Source organism: Citrus sinensis, chromosome 9, assembly GCF_022201045.2.
Source record: "Citrus sinensis cultivar Valencia sweet orange chromosome 9, DVS_A1.0, whole genome shotgun sequence".
NCBI classification, from domain to species: Eukaryota; Viridiplantae; Streptophyta; class Magnoliopsida; order Sapindales; family Rutaceae; genus Citrus; species Citrus sinensis.
The window spans coordinates 10,689,632-10,708,619 of NC_068564.1; the positions used below are offsets into that span (position 1 = coordinate 10,689,632).

The 18,988-nt window shown below is 33.8% G+C and overlaps 1 protein-coding gene across 7 annotated transcripts; it reads right to left on the reverse strand.

Moving 5' to 3' along the window:
• Window positions 1-288: 288 nt before the first annotated feature.
• On the reverse strand, window positions 289-14,543 carry LOC102625690 (folylpolyglutamate synthase). Of its 7 annotated transcripts, XM_052433539.1 has the most exons (18): window positions 14,237-14,541; window positions 13,934-14,116; window positions 13,141-13,320; window positions 12,551-12,762; window positions 11,039-11,104; window positions 10,185-10,294; window positions 8,465-8,525; window positions 7,494-7,577; window positions 6,629-6,685; window positions 6,361-6,421; window positions 6,034-6,080; window positions 5,806-5,883; window positions 5,024-5,182; window positions 4,223-4,573; window positions 3,990-4,068; window positions 3,397-3,552; window positions 1,224-1,417; window positions 289-604 (listed from the first exon to the last, which is right to left on the reverse strand). In XM_052433539.1, the coding sequence occupies exons 3-18, from the start codon at window positions 13,304-13,306 to the stop codon at window positions 545-547; spliced, it is 1,941 nt and encodes a 646-aa protein (XP_052289499.1). In that variant the 5' UTR covers window positions 13,307-13,320; window positions 13,934-14,116; window positions 14,237-14,541; the 3' UTR covers window positions 289-544. The 7 variants fall into 7 exon arrangements, with proteins under 7 accessions (XP_052289499.1, XP_006491539.2, XP_006491541.2 ...); XM_006491476.4 differs by lacking the exon at window positions 13,934-14,116; XM_006491478.4 differs by lacking the exon at window positions 13,934-14,116 and having other exon boundaries at window positions 13,109-13,320.
• Between the last annotated feature and the right edge of the window lie 4,445 nt (window positions 14,544-18,988).

Genomic DNA, 18,988 nt, shown 5'->3' on the forward strand with positions numbered 1-18,988 from the left:
AAAAAAGTACCTAGGAGGCACAACCAACAAAACTCTATTGCTCCTTGCTTTTTCCCACCATTTCTATACAAACCAATCCACCAACATTCAGCCAAAAATAGGAGTAATTTAACCCCCAAAAAAAAAAAAATCTACTCGAACAAAGACATACACAAGATCGGCAGCGAAAAATTTTCTTGGAATAAATGACTCAAAACTCCTAAACATTTTATTTGACAAAGAGATAAGCATGGAATACATCAGCAGAAATAATAACAGTAGATTTGGCAAAATACAGACATACGGATCTTTCCAGCAACAAATTTTAGAATAATCGTTTCTTTTCTGAATTTTACAAGCATCATGTATTTTACACAGCACAACAATGAATCGTACCTATGCTGACTCAAAGAGAAGCATTATTGGTTTAGCCATGCATCACATTCCATGATGACCTTAAGACCAATTAATGATAAAAGGTTTAAAGAAGGCATTTGACGGATACAGAAGAAACATAAAGAAAAATGCAGCCGACTTCCGGAAGCATCACTTTTAAAATACTATACTATCTCTTTAACAGCTTTAGTACATCTCCAACCAAATGCAATGATCCGGTGACAAGAACCTGTAAATACACATTAAACAAATATAATATTTACAAGAGTGACTGCTTAGTGCATATATACATACATAAACAACAAACAAGCAAAGCAAAGTAACAGAGAAATAATCCATGCTATTGATATTTATCCAGAAGGGGGGGGGGGGGGGTCATTGCTTCTGATGGCAGGAGTATGATCTGGTTTATAATACAATGGTCATGCAACTAACAACAAAAAATAAGATGCCAATGCACACCCAGAGAGAGACAGAGAGAGAGAGAGTTATAAAACAACTTAAATACTGAGAACCCAGGTCCCAAAATCCTTCAAGAGTATGCACTTTTTCCATTAAAAAGTGATAACCAATATATTCATATATTCATAGGTGGTCATTCAAGTAATTGAGAATCCCCAAACCCCAGTAGTCTGTATATACAGTATCATATTAATGGCACTGGGTGCCTACTGATCCTGTAGATTAAATAAGAATAAAAATTAGTAAAACACTAACTTGTCGGTTTTTTGGAACCCATCCTTTGTCGATTCTAAAAAAGCCAAAATTGCAGTTCATTTTAGTTCTATGTTCTACCCATTTAGCCATGTTGTCTCAAACCAAAAAGATATCAAAGAGATTATTCTTACCTGAACTCTTATGGAAGGGTTTTCTTGTACACTATCTCTCAACCACTTTATTGTCAATGGCAATGAAGGAATTACTGCACTGCAAGCAAAACATTCTTCTGCAGGACTGCAAAGAGGAGCATCCTCATAAAGGAACTTGCAAGGAGGTAAGATCTCAGTGCTCTCCTTCATAGAGCTCTTTTCAAGTACAGGATCTGCCATCAACCCAAACGAACACCAGCCTCACTAAATTAATGTTCAATATCTTTAATCACTATCTGTTAATGCATGTGAATGGAATCTATACAGAAGGGAACTTTGAATAGAAATTTTAATCGTGATGACTCATCTTCATGTTGTGTATGTCGCATAACTGTCGTCAAGGGTACTCCTACAACTGTACCAAATAATTTGTGGAGTCAAAATGTTGATACTTATTTGCAATAAAATGAAAGCTTCCCTTTCTTGTTTGTCCCTGAATCCTGATAGTTTGTGCCTGAATTATTGGATGGCCTAAAAAAAATGGAAGTTAAAGGATGTGTTTGGCACATTACATTACATGGGACTACATTGCATCAGTTAGTGCAGTCAAATGTTTGGCAAATTAAAATATGGTGCATTATAATGTACCCCATAATATAGCACCTGCCGCATTAGACAAGCCCGGGGGACCCTAGGATTGCTCAGGGGATGTTTGGCACACTTTATTGCAATAGAATACATTGCATTAGGGTGCATTGCATACTGTAACGCAACACCACGTTTGGTGTAGTATGGACTGTATTATGAACAATAATCCATTATATTAATATTTATATTAAAAAAATCTAATTTAGATTTCTTAATATTTTAATATTTCATTATTAGCTATAATAAATTAGTTATTTAATTTATTATTAAGTAATTTATTCTATATATTAATTATAACAATATAAAAATAAGAAAATAAATTATTATTTATTATATTATAGTATACGATATTATTGAATAATATAACTAATGTAATATTCATATATAATATAATATCAAATTGTGGATTCATTTTTATATATTAATTGTTATAGCATAAAATAAAAAAAGCCAAAAGGCTAACGAGGCAATTGCAGCATTAAGCATACCTAAGATCCCTCGAGATTATTTAATGCAGCAGTTTCTACATTATAGTGCATTGTAATGCAGTCTCTTAATTTGCCAAATATGGGGACTGCCAAACATGGGGACATCATTAACTAATGCAATATAGTCCAATATAATGTAGTCTGTCAAACACACCCTTAATGCATCAACTGACACATTAATGCAGCAACAGCCACATTAACCCTTTTCTTCCGGTTATATTATAACAATTAACATATAAGAATGAACTTATAATTTAATATCACATTATACCTTTTTTATTTCTTTTATAGTATAATGATTAATGCCAAATAAATCGTATTAAATAATATTTATATCATTTAATACCCTAAGAATTTTGCAGTTTCCTTTTCTAAACGAAGAAACACGAGCCTTCTTTTCTTTTTTTTTTTAAATTATTACGTTATTGAGATAGAACAGGCAATTATTAATCATACTATGTTAGCTAAGTGAGCTTAAGACACTTATGCTGGAATCAAAATTGCTTTTGGCTGCTTGGAAGTCGAATTCATTACAGACTCCATCCTATGGTTAATTCAACCAAAGAGCCACTGGTATCTAGTCAACAAGAAATTACAAACTGTATTTACTCGAAGGCCACCTCAAGCTCAAAGTATTAACAGAAAAGCATAACTTATGCGTATGAACAGTAATTAGTATACCCATGTTAGCCCAATGAAAACTTTTGTTAGGTACAAATATAAAGGGGCGGGGGCAGCTTAGTGATTTTACTAATTCACTAATTAGGACTCAAGTATAATTAAGAGATTAAGGAGTCATTTAGGGTTTATGTTGAGTTTTGTCAGGTATTAGGAATAATTAAGAGTTTTGGGAGAGATTAACCTACCTCTCAAGTTGTAGGTCAGGATTGTTTTTTTTTTTAATTTAATTAATAAAAATTAGCCCTAATTTACCCCCAAGCCCAATCAACCCATTAGGTCATAATCTGTTATTCCCATCTATCATAATGCTTACTGAGTGGGTTAAGACCTGACAAAGAACATCAAGCAGAAAATATAGCTATTCAGCAACAGAGAACAAAAGAATTAGGTATTACCAGCCCCATGAATAATCCTCTCCCAAAGTCTCTGGAGGCTGAATTGCCAAGACAAGTCCTTGCCAGAGATAGCCAAAGGAATGAATGAGGAACCAGACGTAACCTTGCTATATGTTGAAACACTTGGGACGAAAAGTGCTTTTGAGAAATGAGTGCCTGAGCAAGATCGCATTACACATTGAATTAATAGAAGCTCAAAATGATGTGAAAACAGCAAAACAGCAATTGCCTTGCTGAAAGAAAACAGATGATAAAATATCATTTTGACTTTCAGTATTCAAGTACAGTTCACTCAAGTGATTTTTCCCTAGGAAGTGTTTCTCCAAGAAATAAAAGCAGCAAGTTGGGGGGGGGGGGGGGGGGGAAATCTGATTCCAGGCAGTATGAGCAGGACCGACATGCATAGTGTAACATAAGGATGCCAATGGCTTACCAAGATAGAATAAAAATAGAGCAAACTCATAATGCAAATTCACACAGTTGAAAGAGGTGATATGTTGACGAATAGGCTTGAGGTGATCCATAATATACGGTCTACATGTGTAAGAGACCAACAAAATGAAACTGATCATTTGTGTCTGAATTAGTGATACCTGAGGAAGCACATGTACTCACAAGCCGTGGAAGCAGAACTTGAGGGTGCCTCGCCTCCATGCAATTGAATAAAAGAATCTACAATGAGGCATGTACACCGAATGAGGTGCCAATAAAGGTGCCCACGAAGATCCACATTTAAAGAAAGTAATACAGGATTTACATACGCTTTCAAGGAATCACATGATGTAATCCACTCCTCAAAAAGTCTTTCTATTTGCAAAGTGTTTACCTGCTTAGATATTTTGTTAGCATGCTTGGTTTTCTCCATTTTATGTCCAATGTAACCATTCCTTTGAACAACTTCTTCCATATTGTTAGTTTTGGTTGTAGAAGACATTGATGATAGTGAAGAATTTCCGCTGCCTTTCACGACACTAGAGAACCATTTGGCACACGCTTCCATGCTCTCAGCAGTATGAGCTCCATCCAAGTAAAAGATCAGCTCTCCAGAGGAATTCTCAAATAACCCTGATGAATTGGGCACCAAAGAAATATCATAAACAATTTGAGCCCTCCCCAAAAGATGTGCAGTTGAAAGACCCCTAACAAATGCATCCGGCAAATCTGCTCCCTGGCCATCCTGTTTATCATTTCACCAATTTTCATAGTAAGTGCTCAGTTTCAAACCTAGACTGCATACTAAAGAAGAGGACCATTAATACCCATTGCAAAGATGATTACTATTTTTGGTGTCCATAGAATTTAACTGGAAAAGATGAATCACCAGATTCACACAACTTTAGGTTTAAGCAAAACCTAAGATGCCTCTCTCTCTCTCTCTCTCTCTCTCTCTCTCTCTCTCTCTCTCTCTCTATATCTGTGTCTGTCTAATGCTCAAACCCACCCTATAGCCGCATGCATATTAAGAAAAAATTGAAAATAATAACTCCCAATATAATTTCCACTAATTTCAAAGAATTGCATGAAAAAGAAAAAAATTACAAGTTTATATGTCCTCTGGTGTCTATCATGTAACTCCATGTTAAGCAGAAAGAATAATAAATTAAGGAAGAATAGGGGCACAACTGACATTGTGAGACACTTTCTCCCAGTTTCCAGTTCTTCGAAGCCAACATTCAGAGAGGGAGACAGCAAGACCAGCATTAACCAACTGGTGATCGCCAGACAAGCTAAGCTCTAGTCCCTTTAACTTTTCAATATCCAGAGGTGCTGCTACCTCCAGGGGAACCTGCAATTGAGAAAAATGTTCTCTGAGGAATGCTGGTAACAATTATAGTCTTTCTGCTGCTCTCCCTGTGTGTGTGTGTCAGATTCAGTCAGAGTGAGGTTTCCTTTTATTGGTTCGATGTGGATGGAGGTGAGTGATCTGCATCAAACCTACAATGACTAATGTTGAAAAGCGATAGTTGAAGACGAAGATTATAGATGTATGATATGGGGAAATTATAAAATAAAACAATAGCAATCTACATTGGTCTAGTTGCACATCAGATTGTACAAAAAACCATTACATAACTAAAGTCCATAAAAAAATTAGAGTCGAGTTGGACATGCTTATATCTTCTTTGGTGGAAATGGTTATTTTAAACTAGATTGTAATAAAACTAAACACATTTCATACATGTCAGCATACAAGTTAAATTGGCATGCAAAATGGATCACAATAAGAAATCATTCTGATGCTATTCCCTGCCAATCCATTGAGAGAGTTGAATTCTTTTACAACATGGGATTCAGATATATTCCAAATACTTCTATAAAGACAGAACCAGGTGTTTAACAAGAAATATATAAGCATGTGAAGTAGGAATTAGGATAAAGGTTACAACAGAGAAGAGTTTAGAATGATACCATCAATTCAAGTGCCCTGTCCTGAAGAACACTCATTGCTTCAGAGAGCTGGGGTACAGTGAATGCGGGAATTTGTGGCTTCAGAAGCAGGAAAGACATCAACTCAGAAAATACTTGAAAATGAAAACTGCCCATTTGAACAATTGAAATACCAATAATGAAATAAATCAATGCTAAAGAAAACCATATATTCATGCAAGTTGAGTAGCTAGCATATCAGATGTATACCTTGAAAATTCCAGCTTTGTGAAAAGCAATGTCGTTGAGGGTATTTCCTGCGTAAGACAAATACTGTCACATAAATAAGAGAATAACTCATTCATCTTGCATTTTTTAAAACCCCCTCCCCCCCCCCCCCCCAATCACAAAAAAAAAAATCAGCGGCAAAATTTAGAAGAACGCACGAGCAATTTAGTATGAGAGCCACAACGGATTCCAAAACCGCTAATGACACTCCCGTGGAAGTGAAAAAAATAAATTTTCCACAAAGTTTGCAACAAATAAAATTCGAACTATCTGTGAGCAAGAAAATGAAATTTTCAGAAAACAACTCACCCAACACTTCCATATGATCCATGCCAAGAGAAGTAACGCCACAAACAACAGGCTCTTTAATCTGCAAATTTCCAACATCAAATCCCATAACCATTAAATTTATCCTTTACAATTATTTTCACAATCACTTCAAATAGCATGCTAATACAATGCACAAGGTCATCTTTAATTTTTTGCTTTTTTCTTGTAAAACCATAAGGATAAGCTCTTAAACTTTTTGTAAACTCTACAACAATCACGAAAGGCAGTTCTATGATGAGATCCTTACCACATTTGTTGAATCCTTTTCTCCGCCAAGACCAACTTCAATAATAGCAACATCTACCTGCGAACAAGAATTGATTCAGTGAAAGAGAGAGAAAGGGATTAATAACAGGTCAAAATAAGGCACCAAAATGTTAGTCTGTGAATCTGAAATTTTATAAAAAAAATTGCTGCTGGTGAACAATGATCGCATTAGGAATGTGCAAATTAAGGAGATCAAATGAAGGCATTAAAAATTTAATAGAACTAGAAATAGAAAATATAGGTGGAGAATTAGAAGGGGGAAAGGAGTCATACATGATAGAAAGCTTGTGGTGATAGATGACATTACCAATAGCAACAAGCATAGTTACTTTTATGTATATTATGAATACCTAATTCGTATTTGCAAGCTGGCCCAACAAAATTTCATGGAAGTTTTTGTGGTGTGGCAAACGTTTCATGGAGTTTAAAGTGGAAAATCTTAAAGACAAGATTATTGGGGACAATATAAGTGTTTCAATTTTGGTTTCAAATCAAATGATATGATTGAGTGTCTAGAGTGATATTCATGGAAGATCTGAGGATCACTACTGGTTGCAGAAACATAGAAATCATTCCAGAAAGGTTTTGATACAATCTTCCATATGCTTCTAGAAATTTTTTAGGAGGAAGATTTAACACTTTGGAAAGCCCGGAACTTGAATGGTATCAGTCTCTGGAAGAATGGAAAATAGAACATACTGTGAGTGAAGGAAAATAAACATCCTAGAATGTGGTTTAACAATAACTGCTCAGTTTTTACTGCCAGCATGAGTAAAACAGATAGCCACTGCAAGGCCAGATTTGAAAGATGAGCACTGATGAAAATTAGATATTTCCCGACTCACCTGTTCACATACAAATATTTTGAATGCCAATACAGTGAGGAACTGAAACAGTGGAGGCATCGGCAGGTCTTCCGTAACATTTTCCTGCAAATTGAAATGATCCCAAACACGATTAAAGTACTAAAACAATATTTAGCCACAAAGCCCAAGGAAAATTTACTGGACAAATTATCATCTAATGCAAGGTCAGATAGTTAAGAAGTGATCATAATCAACAATACACCTTCACATACCTAATCACCTAAATTTAGTTTCCAACATTCAGGCTGGGAAATCAGCTCCAACTTTTGTTTAAAATACCGCTCATATTCTGCCTTGGCTTCTAAAACATACAAATGTCTATTTTTTCCATTGCTTTAATATAGCTATTTGTATAATTTTTTCATGTCCAAAATGAGCTTGAAAGTAAAAACTTTTTCACAAATTCAGGTTAGTAAATGATATGAGATTTGAATTATAGTCCTTCACCGTAAGTATGAAAAAAGGAAGAAGAGTATGGGAATGCCAATTGCCAAAACTAGAAGCAACAGGGGCTGCTCCTAGTTTTGTTTAAAATACCACTAATATTCTGCCTTGGCTTCTAAAACATACAAATGTCTATTTTTGCCAGTGCTTTAATATAGCTATTTGTATAATTTTTTCATGTCCAAAATGAGCTTGAAAGTAAAAACTTTTTCACAAATTCAGGTTAGTAAATTATATGAGATTTGAATTATAGTCCTTCACCGTAAGTATGAAAAAAGGAAGAAGAGTATGGGAATGCCAATTGCCAAAACTAGAAGCAACAGGGGCACAGCCACAACCAATTTCACATTTTACTCATTTAAGAGAGACTAAATGCAAAAAGGGTACCCATCAAGTACAAGAGTAGCAGAAAAGATAGACTTGGGAAAAAATACTTACTCCCAGAGTAAATACGTATCAAATCGAGACTAAAAACAGTAGTTACCATAAAGAAAAATATATCTTACCCTCAATAGGTGCCAGCACTCCCAAAAATAAAATAGAAATTTATCTTCAGTTATGTCCAACCTACAAAGGCATTTCAGTGTTAAAAAATAAGATAGAATACTTCAGAAATATCCGTAATTCAGGTAATTGATCGCAGCTAGTTTATTATTGAGGATCTCTCAAGTTGAGGTAACATTTATCCCAACCATTAAAATGACTTTTAGTTAGACACTAAGTGCCAAGTTAATACATACATGACGACAGTTAGATTTTGAATCTGCTTAATATTGATAGTAATACTTCTATATACATCAAGGAAATTGTTCTAATAATTTCCCCTGTTCTCATGAAACTATTAGTTCCCTTCTGAAAAAATTAATCAGATCACATTCAGCAAATGAACTATCCCTCCAGCCCCAATTATCCATCTCAATAAATAGTCAAAAGTTACTCAAGTTGATGTCTCATCTATGTTATAACTGAATTTTCTGTAGACCCTCAAATTTGACAGCTGAAAGAAATGAATACAGAAATCACAAAGATGACTAAAGCAGATGACCAATGAAGTTTAATGTCCCTAAGTAAATTAATAATAATAAATAAGTGAAGGTCCAACCATACTGAAATTTCTCTATGATATCTTATTAAGAAATAGAAGGCTACAAAGTTTTCCTTCTACACTGAGACCATCATCACAAAAATGAGTAAAGATAAATGATAAAAGGCATAATTTTACGGATATAGAGATTCTGTTGCAACAATTCCACACACCATTCCTGAATTTGGCAAAAAATGTAGCAATACTCCATGGAAAAAACCAGGAACTTTCATTTTAACGGCTTAGTTCTTTCATGATTCATCAATTCATACATCCGAACCAGCTTAGAGGATGTAGAAGGCAAAGGTGCATGGAAAAAACCAGGAACTTTCATTTTAACGGCTTAGTCCTTTCATGATTCATCAATTCATACATCCGAACCAGCTTACAGGATTTAGAAGGCAAAGGTGCTGGGCAAGGTGCAGTTCACGCATGGCTAATTGAGCATGGCAAATCAAGTACTTTCAAGGTAATGTAGATAGCAAAAATTTTACTGGTGTATTATGTGAAGAGGAAAGCATTGATTATGCAAGTGGCTTTGGAGTTTTGGTACAACCTTTTCAGCGTAGCTGAGATTTCAAGGGTGATTCCACCCTCCTGTGATCCTTTGATAACAGATCATTTCTGTACCTATGGCAGGGAAAGGACACCAAAGTGCTAATGGAGTTTCACTGTCATGGCAGTGTTCCCAATGATGTGGATGGAAAGAAATTTCCGGGATATTTTAAGAATGAGAAAAAGATCTTCAATTTTAGAAGGTGCATTTCTTAATTCTTAGATTCTCTTTTGACTCCAGTTTCTAAGGATAATGAATGTGCATTAATTTTTAATTTCATGCCTTAATTGGGTTCTAATCATTTTGTTAATAACGAGATGTGTTTAGCAGACTGCTGGTCCACAGAGTAGTATAATATTTTGTTTCCTATCAAAAAGTAGATAAATAAATAGCCATTTAAACATGTACATGAGTCTTGAGCAACATATCCTTCGGGAATGCAAATCTGGTCTCTAGTTATCTTGTCGTATTTTTATTTTTTTTGTGTAAAACCGCTCATACCCTTGAGTGATGCGTAATAAGAACCCAAAATGAAAATATTTGTCAAATTGGTTCTAAAAAGCTAGAAAATTTGAACATTACTAACCCATTGATGCGAAATCGTTCTCTCACATCAATGAGATGGGGTGAGGTGAAGAGTCCAGTTCGAAAACCACACTCCCGTAAAATAGCCTCGCAGAATGTACACGTTGAACCCTGAAATATGTATTCATCAGCATTAACAAACTGAAAATACAATGAAAGGTGGGAGAGGGGTGTCCTCCAATTTTACGTGATTCAAATTCTCAAATATTTTTATGCGTACACCCAACACTTCTTCAAAACAGATACTGAAGTTTGTTATAACAATAAAGATTGATGCAGATATAAGAAGGGCAGGGATCTATAAATCCAAAAGACAATTCTTCATTACTGAAGTACTAAAAACTCAAAGTACAATCAGAGACAAAATCATTTAATTGGTATCTGTTCTTTTTTCTTTTGAATAATCAAATACGAGGATATCAGAAACATATAATGACATATTTATGAGTTGGAGAAGCAATATCTTTTAAAAGGCTCTAACAAAATGAATGCATTTTTCAATTTAACCATCGATTTTGAAGCATTTCTTTTATGGATTTGGCAGCTTTTTATCGCTGGTTGACTAAATAAAGAGAAAATGTCCAGAACATTTCTAATGAAATAATATTGTCCAACCACTACCAAACTGAATCAGCGCTTGCTTAATCTATAAAATTTATCATTAACTGGTTGCACAGAGTAAAAGTTCAATTCACAGAATATTATGGCTGATCAATTGAGAATATCAGCCTAGACCATACTGTGGGTCCAATCCATATTAAAGGACTATTTTATTTGTACAAAAACAAGCAGAGCATGAAGGTTTCAAACCCTGCCTTATCCAAGAAGTAATGAATTAGTGAAAATGATCGATACCTTCCCTTTTGTCCCTGAGACATGGATAACTTTGAGCTCAGCTATACGATCCTCCAAGCCTAGTATCTATATAACAGATAACTAGATTTCAAAACTCAGGCAGAATTATTTCAGAAGGAATAAATGAGATTCCAAAATGGATATGCATCCAAAGTAACTAAGTTTCAATCATTGATATTCATTCTAATAACTGAAAACCATGCAACCAGAAAAAAATGCAAACCAAATCATATCACTGACAACAAATCAGCACAACAAATACAACATAAAAGCATAAAAAACTAAAAGAAAATGGATAATGATAGGTTATAAAAGAGAATAAGTTTATATATGTACCGAAAACATGGAATGGAGCACATCCTCCTCGAATTTGAATTTCTCAACACATCTTTGGGTTTCAACATGGTTAGAGAAAGAAAAGCCAACATCTTGATTCCAAAAGTCTTTCAGTTCTCATCCACTATGAACTAATCTGCCATCCATGGTCCCAAGACCCACTCAACTACTTAATGCCCCAACTAAAGTGATAGCACTGGTCACAAGTTAACTATCTCATGTACTACCCACAAATAGTAAGAATTGGGAAACTACCCATATGGCAAGATGTGAAAATGAAACAAGAGTTCACTCAAGTATACAGTTCTCTGGAGCAGAAAGTTCTCTCCTATGAATGACATACTGTAATTGCTAGCCTAATAACATCCTCTTTTGGTTATTGTTGGGCTTGACCTTAGTTCTTCGTGAGTCCTGAACGGTATTTGCCCTTAAGTTAATGTCACAAATATTAAAGAAAAAATTCAAAAGATGAATCTGCAAATAAAAGCCTTCTCTTTTCTTTCTTACACACCCAAAGTGTAAGACATTGCAGAGATACATAATATATATAGACTTCTGGGAAAAAAATTGAAGGCACTTTGGTCAATATTGAGCATCATATTAGTTTCTCATAAAATTAATGTTTGCCATGGTACCAACAAAGTAAGCTTCACTCATAAAACCAACAAGTAGAGATGCTTTAAATACAGCAGCTAAGAGAAGAAAAATTTAGAGCTAACCAAAGAAGCCACATAAATGCTAAATTAAGGAGGAAAATCGCCCAATTTGTTTGGTACAATTAAAAAGTTCTTGAAAGACAATTACTATTACCTTAAACTTTTAAGATTACCTTAAGGATGGAAATAACATTGAACATTTCAGAATCCAACAACAAGCAAAAATGTAAAACCCTAGAAAAATGTAAAACCCTCAGACTAGAAATGCAAGAATTCCTATAAGATTCAAGCATGGATGTAGACCAAGAAACTAAGTTAAGATAAGAAAGACTGACTATTTCAGTGATATAACACAGGGCAGTGGTGAAGCTACTGCATCCAATTCCATTTCTAACATACAGAAAATATGATGTAGCATTCATGTTTCATGAATTGTACGTAAAAAATTACTTTTGGAAGTCAGAAAGATACAATATTCTAAAAAATAAAGACGTGAAAATTTCAATCCTGCCAGTGTTACCTTAAGATACATCGACATTCTTTGCAGTTTTCCATATCTACCAGCTATGTGTGATTGCTCTCCACGTTTCTGCCGTGTAATTAGAGAGGAAAGTGCTTGCATTGCATTTTCATATGAAGATGATAGAGGTAAATTTTCCTCGTATTCTGTCGTGAGTGCATTACTTACTGTTTTTCCCTTGACCTGAGATGACATCTTTGCATATCTCAAACCTGAAACATTAGTGCAGAAAAAACTCAAGCTCCTCTTATGCACCTTGCATCAAGATAAAGGACGTAAAATTTTTGAAGTCACTAACGCTGGGTGATTTGTGGATAGAAATTTTCCCAATCTCAAAGAATAACATATTACAATGTTTCAAATACAATCAATGATCCTTAACCAAACCTGTGACATCTCATAACTAAGGGTGTTAAGTGAATGATTTGGTTTTACAGTCAAAGACCAGGAAGAAATTCAGACTTTACAGTTGAACGATCTTCAACACTCATACAAATTGTATAACATAAAAATTAGAAATTATATATGCATTTCCAATGTGCAACCAAGTGCATTTACCTTATAAGTAATATATAAAAGCTTGGTCCTACCCTTTGTCATCTGGTGGAGATCATTGTTCCCAGTGAGATCATGAATGTTAAGGGAGGCAGGTAAACTAGTAAAGCTCCATTTTTTTCTCATGGAGAATTGACAATTACGGAAGTGTAAAACTCCAAATATCCCACAGTTCAGAGTAGTATTTGAATGAACAAGCATCAAAGAGATCAATCCTGCGTGTCAACCAAAAGCACAAGTAACAATTAACAAAATTAGCTGAAGGCATTCTCACTTAAAAATAGAAAATATTGCTTTGAATCTTTTATTCTACAACGTCATAAAGAGAGGCAGAGGGCCACACAACGGAAAAGGAGACAACCCCAGCCCCAGATACCATTTTTTTTTTTTTTGTATGTAGCCTAATGGCAAACCAAATCAGCCACAATTGTTCAGCTTTGTTTTTCATTTTAAGAGATATGGTACTTATTATTTACCAGGACATAGCATAATTGTCAAATTATGAGTTGTGATCCTTATTACTGCCAAGTATTCTCTTGATAAGGACAATAATAAAGTAGCAAACCAGAAACCCATCTTTGTGATTTCTGAGCATTCAAAACCTGCCCATGGTAACATTCAACCTTTATTTATTTTGTGAATACGTAAGCTACTGGAAAACAGAATCTTTAAAGATTGCTGCATCTAAGGACCAAATTAATGAGCATCATGATGATTCAACCAACACTAAAAGACCATCTCATGAATAGCAATCAAATAGTCAGGAATAATTAATTAATCCCAAGGAAATGATCTCAACTCAACTCAAAATTTACATGTATTGATCACCTGAATTAACAGAACATCTGGCAACACCTATCCTCGCTTATTACTACTTTCTTGTTTCTATGAAACTGGAGCACTAGGCTAAGCTCCGAAGGAGAACTTGATTTTCCCAGGTCGTAAACAATGAGAAATCAGGTACCCAGAAGCTATAGCTTGAAGAACACAGTAATCATTTCTTCTTCAACTCTAGTAAAATAAAAAGAAAAAACCAAAGATCATATGCAAACATCAATGACGCACCCACATACAAAAAACATGGTAAATATGTAGTGAAATAGAGAAGTAGAGTTTAGAGGCTCAATTTACAAGTAAAAGGAGAAGACGTTGTCCTTCTTTTAGAATGTTGAGAGTTGGGTGCCACTTTTATTTGTTGTTATTTTTCAATTGAGTAACGAGTCGTTCGGTGGTACTTTTTGTTTTGCTTCCTTCTGTCGTCTGCTTCAGTGCTTTTGCGGCTTTAAGGTAAGCAACCACGGCTCATGATCAATGGCGATAACGGGTGTTTCTTTCGAATTACGGGAGTTCTCGTTCATCCTTATCAAATTGGTCCTTTTGATTCCTCAGATGGAATGACCAAAATACCGTTTAGCACTTTTTTTTTCTGAGTTCAAATGCCATTGAGCAATTAGTTTGGTAGTTCTTTCATCCTTATCAAATTGGTCCTTTTGATTCCTCATATGGAATGACCAAAATACCATTTAGCACTTTTTTTTTTTGAGTTCAAATACCATTGAGCACTTAGTTTGGTAGTTCTCTTTCATCCTTATCAAATTGGTCCTTTTGATTCCTCACATGGAATGACCAAAATACCATTTAACACTTTTTTTCTGAGTTTAAATGGATCTGACTACGGTGCAACGGTGGTATTGTGTCACCATTACATCCAGTTGTTGGGTCTACTTGGATGGATGTATCCATTGAGATTCAACGGCTGGGTGCAACGGTGGCACGATATCACCGTTGCACCATAGTTTGGTAGTTCTCTTTCATCCTTATCAAATTGATCATTTTGATTCCTCAGATGTGAAATACTAACTAGACAACCCAAGAGGGGAGTGAATTGGGTTTTTAAAACTTTAAGCTAAACAAATTGCACTATAATTTAATCTATTGCCTTAATCAAATAAAAAATAATAAATTCAATAAAGCTCAATAATAAAATAGTAAGGGAAGAGAAAACAAACACAAAGATTTTTACGTGGTTCGGCAACCCCACCTACGTCTACACCTCCAAGTACACCGGGCTTGAGGATTTCACTATCCAAGCCTCCCAAAGCTTCAAATGCTTACAATTGACTTTTCAAGATGTCAATGAACGTTTACAACAAGAGATTATCTCCTCAATCTCTTCACCTCAAGTGTTTCTCATACTTGTACATTCACAATTTGATGAGAAATGAAAATTACAACAAACAACTCTCTTTTAGAGTGGATATACAAATGATAGCTCAATGAAGATTTAATCTATGATGATTTTCGAAATTGAAGCTCAATATATGTTGTGTGCACTTGTTTATACTTGCAAAGATTGCTAAAAAAGAATTGGATTTAAGTTTATATAGTTTGAACTCAAAAACTAGTTGTTATTCACTTTTTGTTCATAACCGGCTTACCGTTTGTGGAATCCGGTTAGCCGCTTGTATGTTACCGTTAAGGTAAAAATTTAAATTTTAGAACATCTGATATGCTGCTTACGATATCCGGATAGCCGTTTATGCTTCAAAAGCTTACTGCCCAACATCCGGATAGCCGCTTACGAAATCTAGATAGCCGCTTTCCATCTGAAGAGTTTCTGCCCAATATCCGACTGGCCGCTTGTCACATCCGGTTAGCCACTTGCTACAGTAACGATACAGTGAACTGTTTACTAAAATTACAGTTTGATCCTAAAATTTTATATAATTATACTATAGCTCAAAACGTTATAAATTTTATAAATAGGTCCAATTTCAGAATCTCTAAATAATGTTTGTTATTCTTAAAACTTTTTGAATTTATGATATGGCCTCCAATGCTATGAAACTTTTCAAATAAGTCCTTCTCTAAAATTTCAAGCAAAACTTGTTGATTTTAAAGTTTTCAAAACTCTTTCAATTAAACCATAAACTTGAAAAACAACTAATTTCATAAAATCATTTTTCCATTAAATATAAAACCTTTATAATGTGAAAATAATGGTTTATTTAAAATGTATAAAAAATAATTTGAGCTTAAAAGATTAATCATTCTTAATCTTGTTTGTTATCATCAAAATCAACATTATGGAAACATATATGCTAACAAGATGGAATGACCAAAATACCATCTAGCCTTTTTTTTTAATTTGAGAGATAATTTTATTAAAATCCATAAGCATGATTACAACAAACTTAGATTAATAGTTGGAACTTTATCCGACCATATTATGGAATAACAAATCCTTAATTAATACAGATTTATTAAAATATAAATCTTTTAATTAAAACATGCCGAAATATAAATATATAATTCAATATAATATATTATTGTACACTATTCAGTACTCACTAATTACTTACACCACTTTGCTTATTAAATTAATGCACTATAGTTACTAAAACAGACCAGCCTTATAGTTATAAGGATGCACAATATGATAACACGCTAGGGATGGCAATGGGGTGGGTTGGGGGTGGGGAGGCCAACCCCATTCTCCACCCCGTTAGAAATTTTTGTCTGTATTCCCCAATAAATTTAGTGGGGTGGGGATGGGGAATCCCCATGTAGGGAATGCTTTCCCCATCCCCACCCCATTCCCCATTTATTTATTTTATATTAGGTATAAATACATGAATACATGATTTCAGTAAGTTAAAAATTAGAGACTTAAAATAAAATCATCACCATATTATAAAGTATTTAAATTCTTTTAAAAAAATATCTAAAAGTTTGAAACAATATTTTAAAATGATATTAAAAGTGAAAAATATGGTGAAAAATATAATAATGTTTCATAGTTGAAAAATATTGTAGGTTTTTCTTTCATTCATATTCTGTTTATATTGCATAAAAATTTAAAAAAAATATTAATTGACATTATAATTCATAAAATAAAAATTATTAAATAAAAATTAAAAACATATTTATATATAATGGGGATTGGGGTGGGGAGTGCAAAACCAAACCCCACCCCATTAAGAATTTGGGAATTATTTTTCCCTCACTCCCCACCCTATTTCCCAAAAATTATTCAAAATTTTTCCCATTTGGGGTGGGGCTCCATGAGACCCCAATCCCGTAGAGGATTTTGTCATCCCTATAACATGCTTCATGAATATATTATTAGGGATAACAATGGGGTGGGGTGGGGGGTGGGGAAGCCTATCCCATTCCCCACTCCATTAAAAAATTTTGCCTCCATTTCCCACCTTATTCTCCAATAAATTCAGTGGGGTAGGGATGGAGAATCCCCATGTGGGGAATAATTTCATCATTCTCATTCCATTTTCATTTACCTATTTTATAGTAGGTATAGATACATGATTTCAGTAAATTAAAAATTAAAGATTTAAAATAAAATCATCACCATATTATAAAATATTTATAAAAAAAACTCTAAAAGTTTAAAATAATATCTTAAAATGATATTAAAAGTGAAAATATTCAAAGAGAGCCGCACCTTAAAAGAGAAAAGAAAACATAACAAGATTTTAGAGTTGAAAAATATTATAGGATTTTCTTTTATTCATATCCTATTTATATTACATAAAAATTAAAAAAAATATTAATTGACATTATAGTTGATAAAATAAAAATTATTAAATAAAAATTAAAAATATATTTATTTATAATGAGGATTGGGGTGGGGGTGGAGTGGAGAGTGCAAAACCAAACCCCACCCCGTTAATAATTTGGGGATTATTTTTCTTCCATTCCCCAGTCCATTCCCCAAAAATTATTTAAATTTTTTTTCCATTTAGGGTGGGGCTCCATGGGGCCCTCAAACCTGTAGAGAATTTTGACATCCCTATATATTATATAGAATCTTATTTTATAAAAGAAAAAGTAAAAAAAATACAATAATATCACTTGATAAGTATAGAGACCCCAATTGGTAATTACATCACAATGAAGTATTTTTCCATAGATTTTTGAGTAACCTGCGACCGGGCGTCTCTTTCTTTACGTCCAGACAAAAATTTTGCACGTGATCATCATTTTATGGTTTAATGGGTTTTGTGTTTCTTGTTAATTGTTTGTTTTTTATTTTATTTATTTATTGTAGTAACAAAGTCAAACTTAATGAGGGAACAATATGATTGTTTTCTTTAGCAAAGACCCCGTTGGTTTGTTGCTTGTAATAAAGAGTTCAAAGGAATTGATTTTGTCTCATGCTAATCTTAGGAGTCCAGAAAATATATTTTCTATCTATTTTTTAAATTTAATATTCTGTTTTTTTATACTTTAATAGGAATAGATGTTTTGCCTGTTGTAATAACAGAACTTTTCGTTTCATTTACCTCTTTCACTCGTTATGAAATCTCATGTTCAAAAAATTGTTCTCAAGCATCAACCAATATCACTTGTTACAAAAATAAAAAAGCAAATACAAAATTAAAAAATTAATATCTCTTTTTGTTGAATGGCCTTTTTGAGCATGACTCAAGAATAATTGTTTTATGAACCACATAAATCATGCTTTGTGTTACCCACCAGGCAAGAACAAATTGTTAATGTTTGTCATTAACAAAAGAATAATGCAAGAGACTTGTAATTTGCTTCATTGCCACAAATCAACTTCAGCCATTACCCTAATAGGATTGATTGCTTTGGAGTTCTCATGGTCCATTTTCTCTCAAAGTGTCACCATCACTTAAGAAAATTGTTTAACCACACATTAGGTTGAATATGGGACATTTAATGTATGAATTTAGACCCAACTTCCACCAAATAGATTTGTATACTAGGTGAACTCATAAATTTCTATTTTTCACATCATCAGCTATTTCACAATCTTGAAGGGTGGTTGTGTTCGCATATATAACTGTTGATTTCCTGTGAAATTTCAAAATAATAAAAAAATAACGACAATAACAAAAG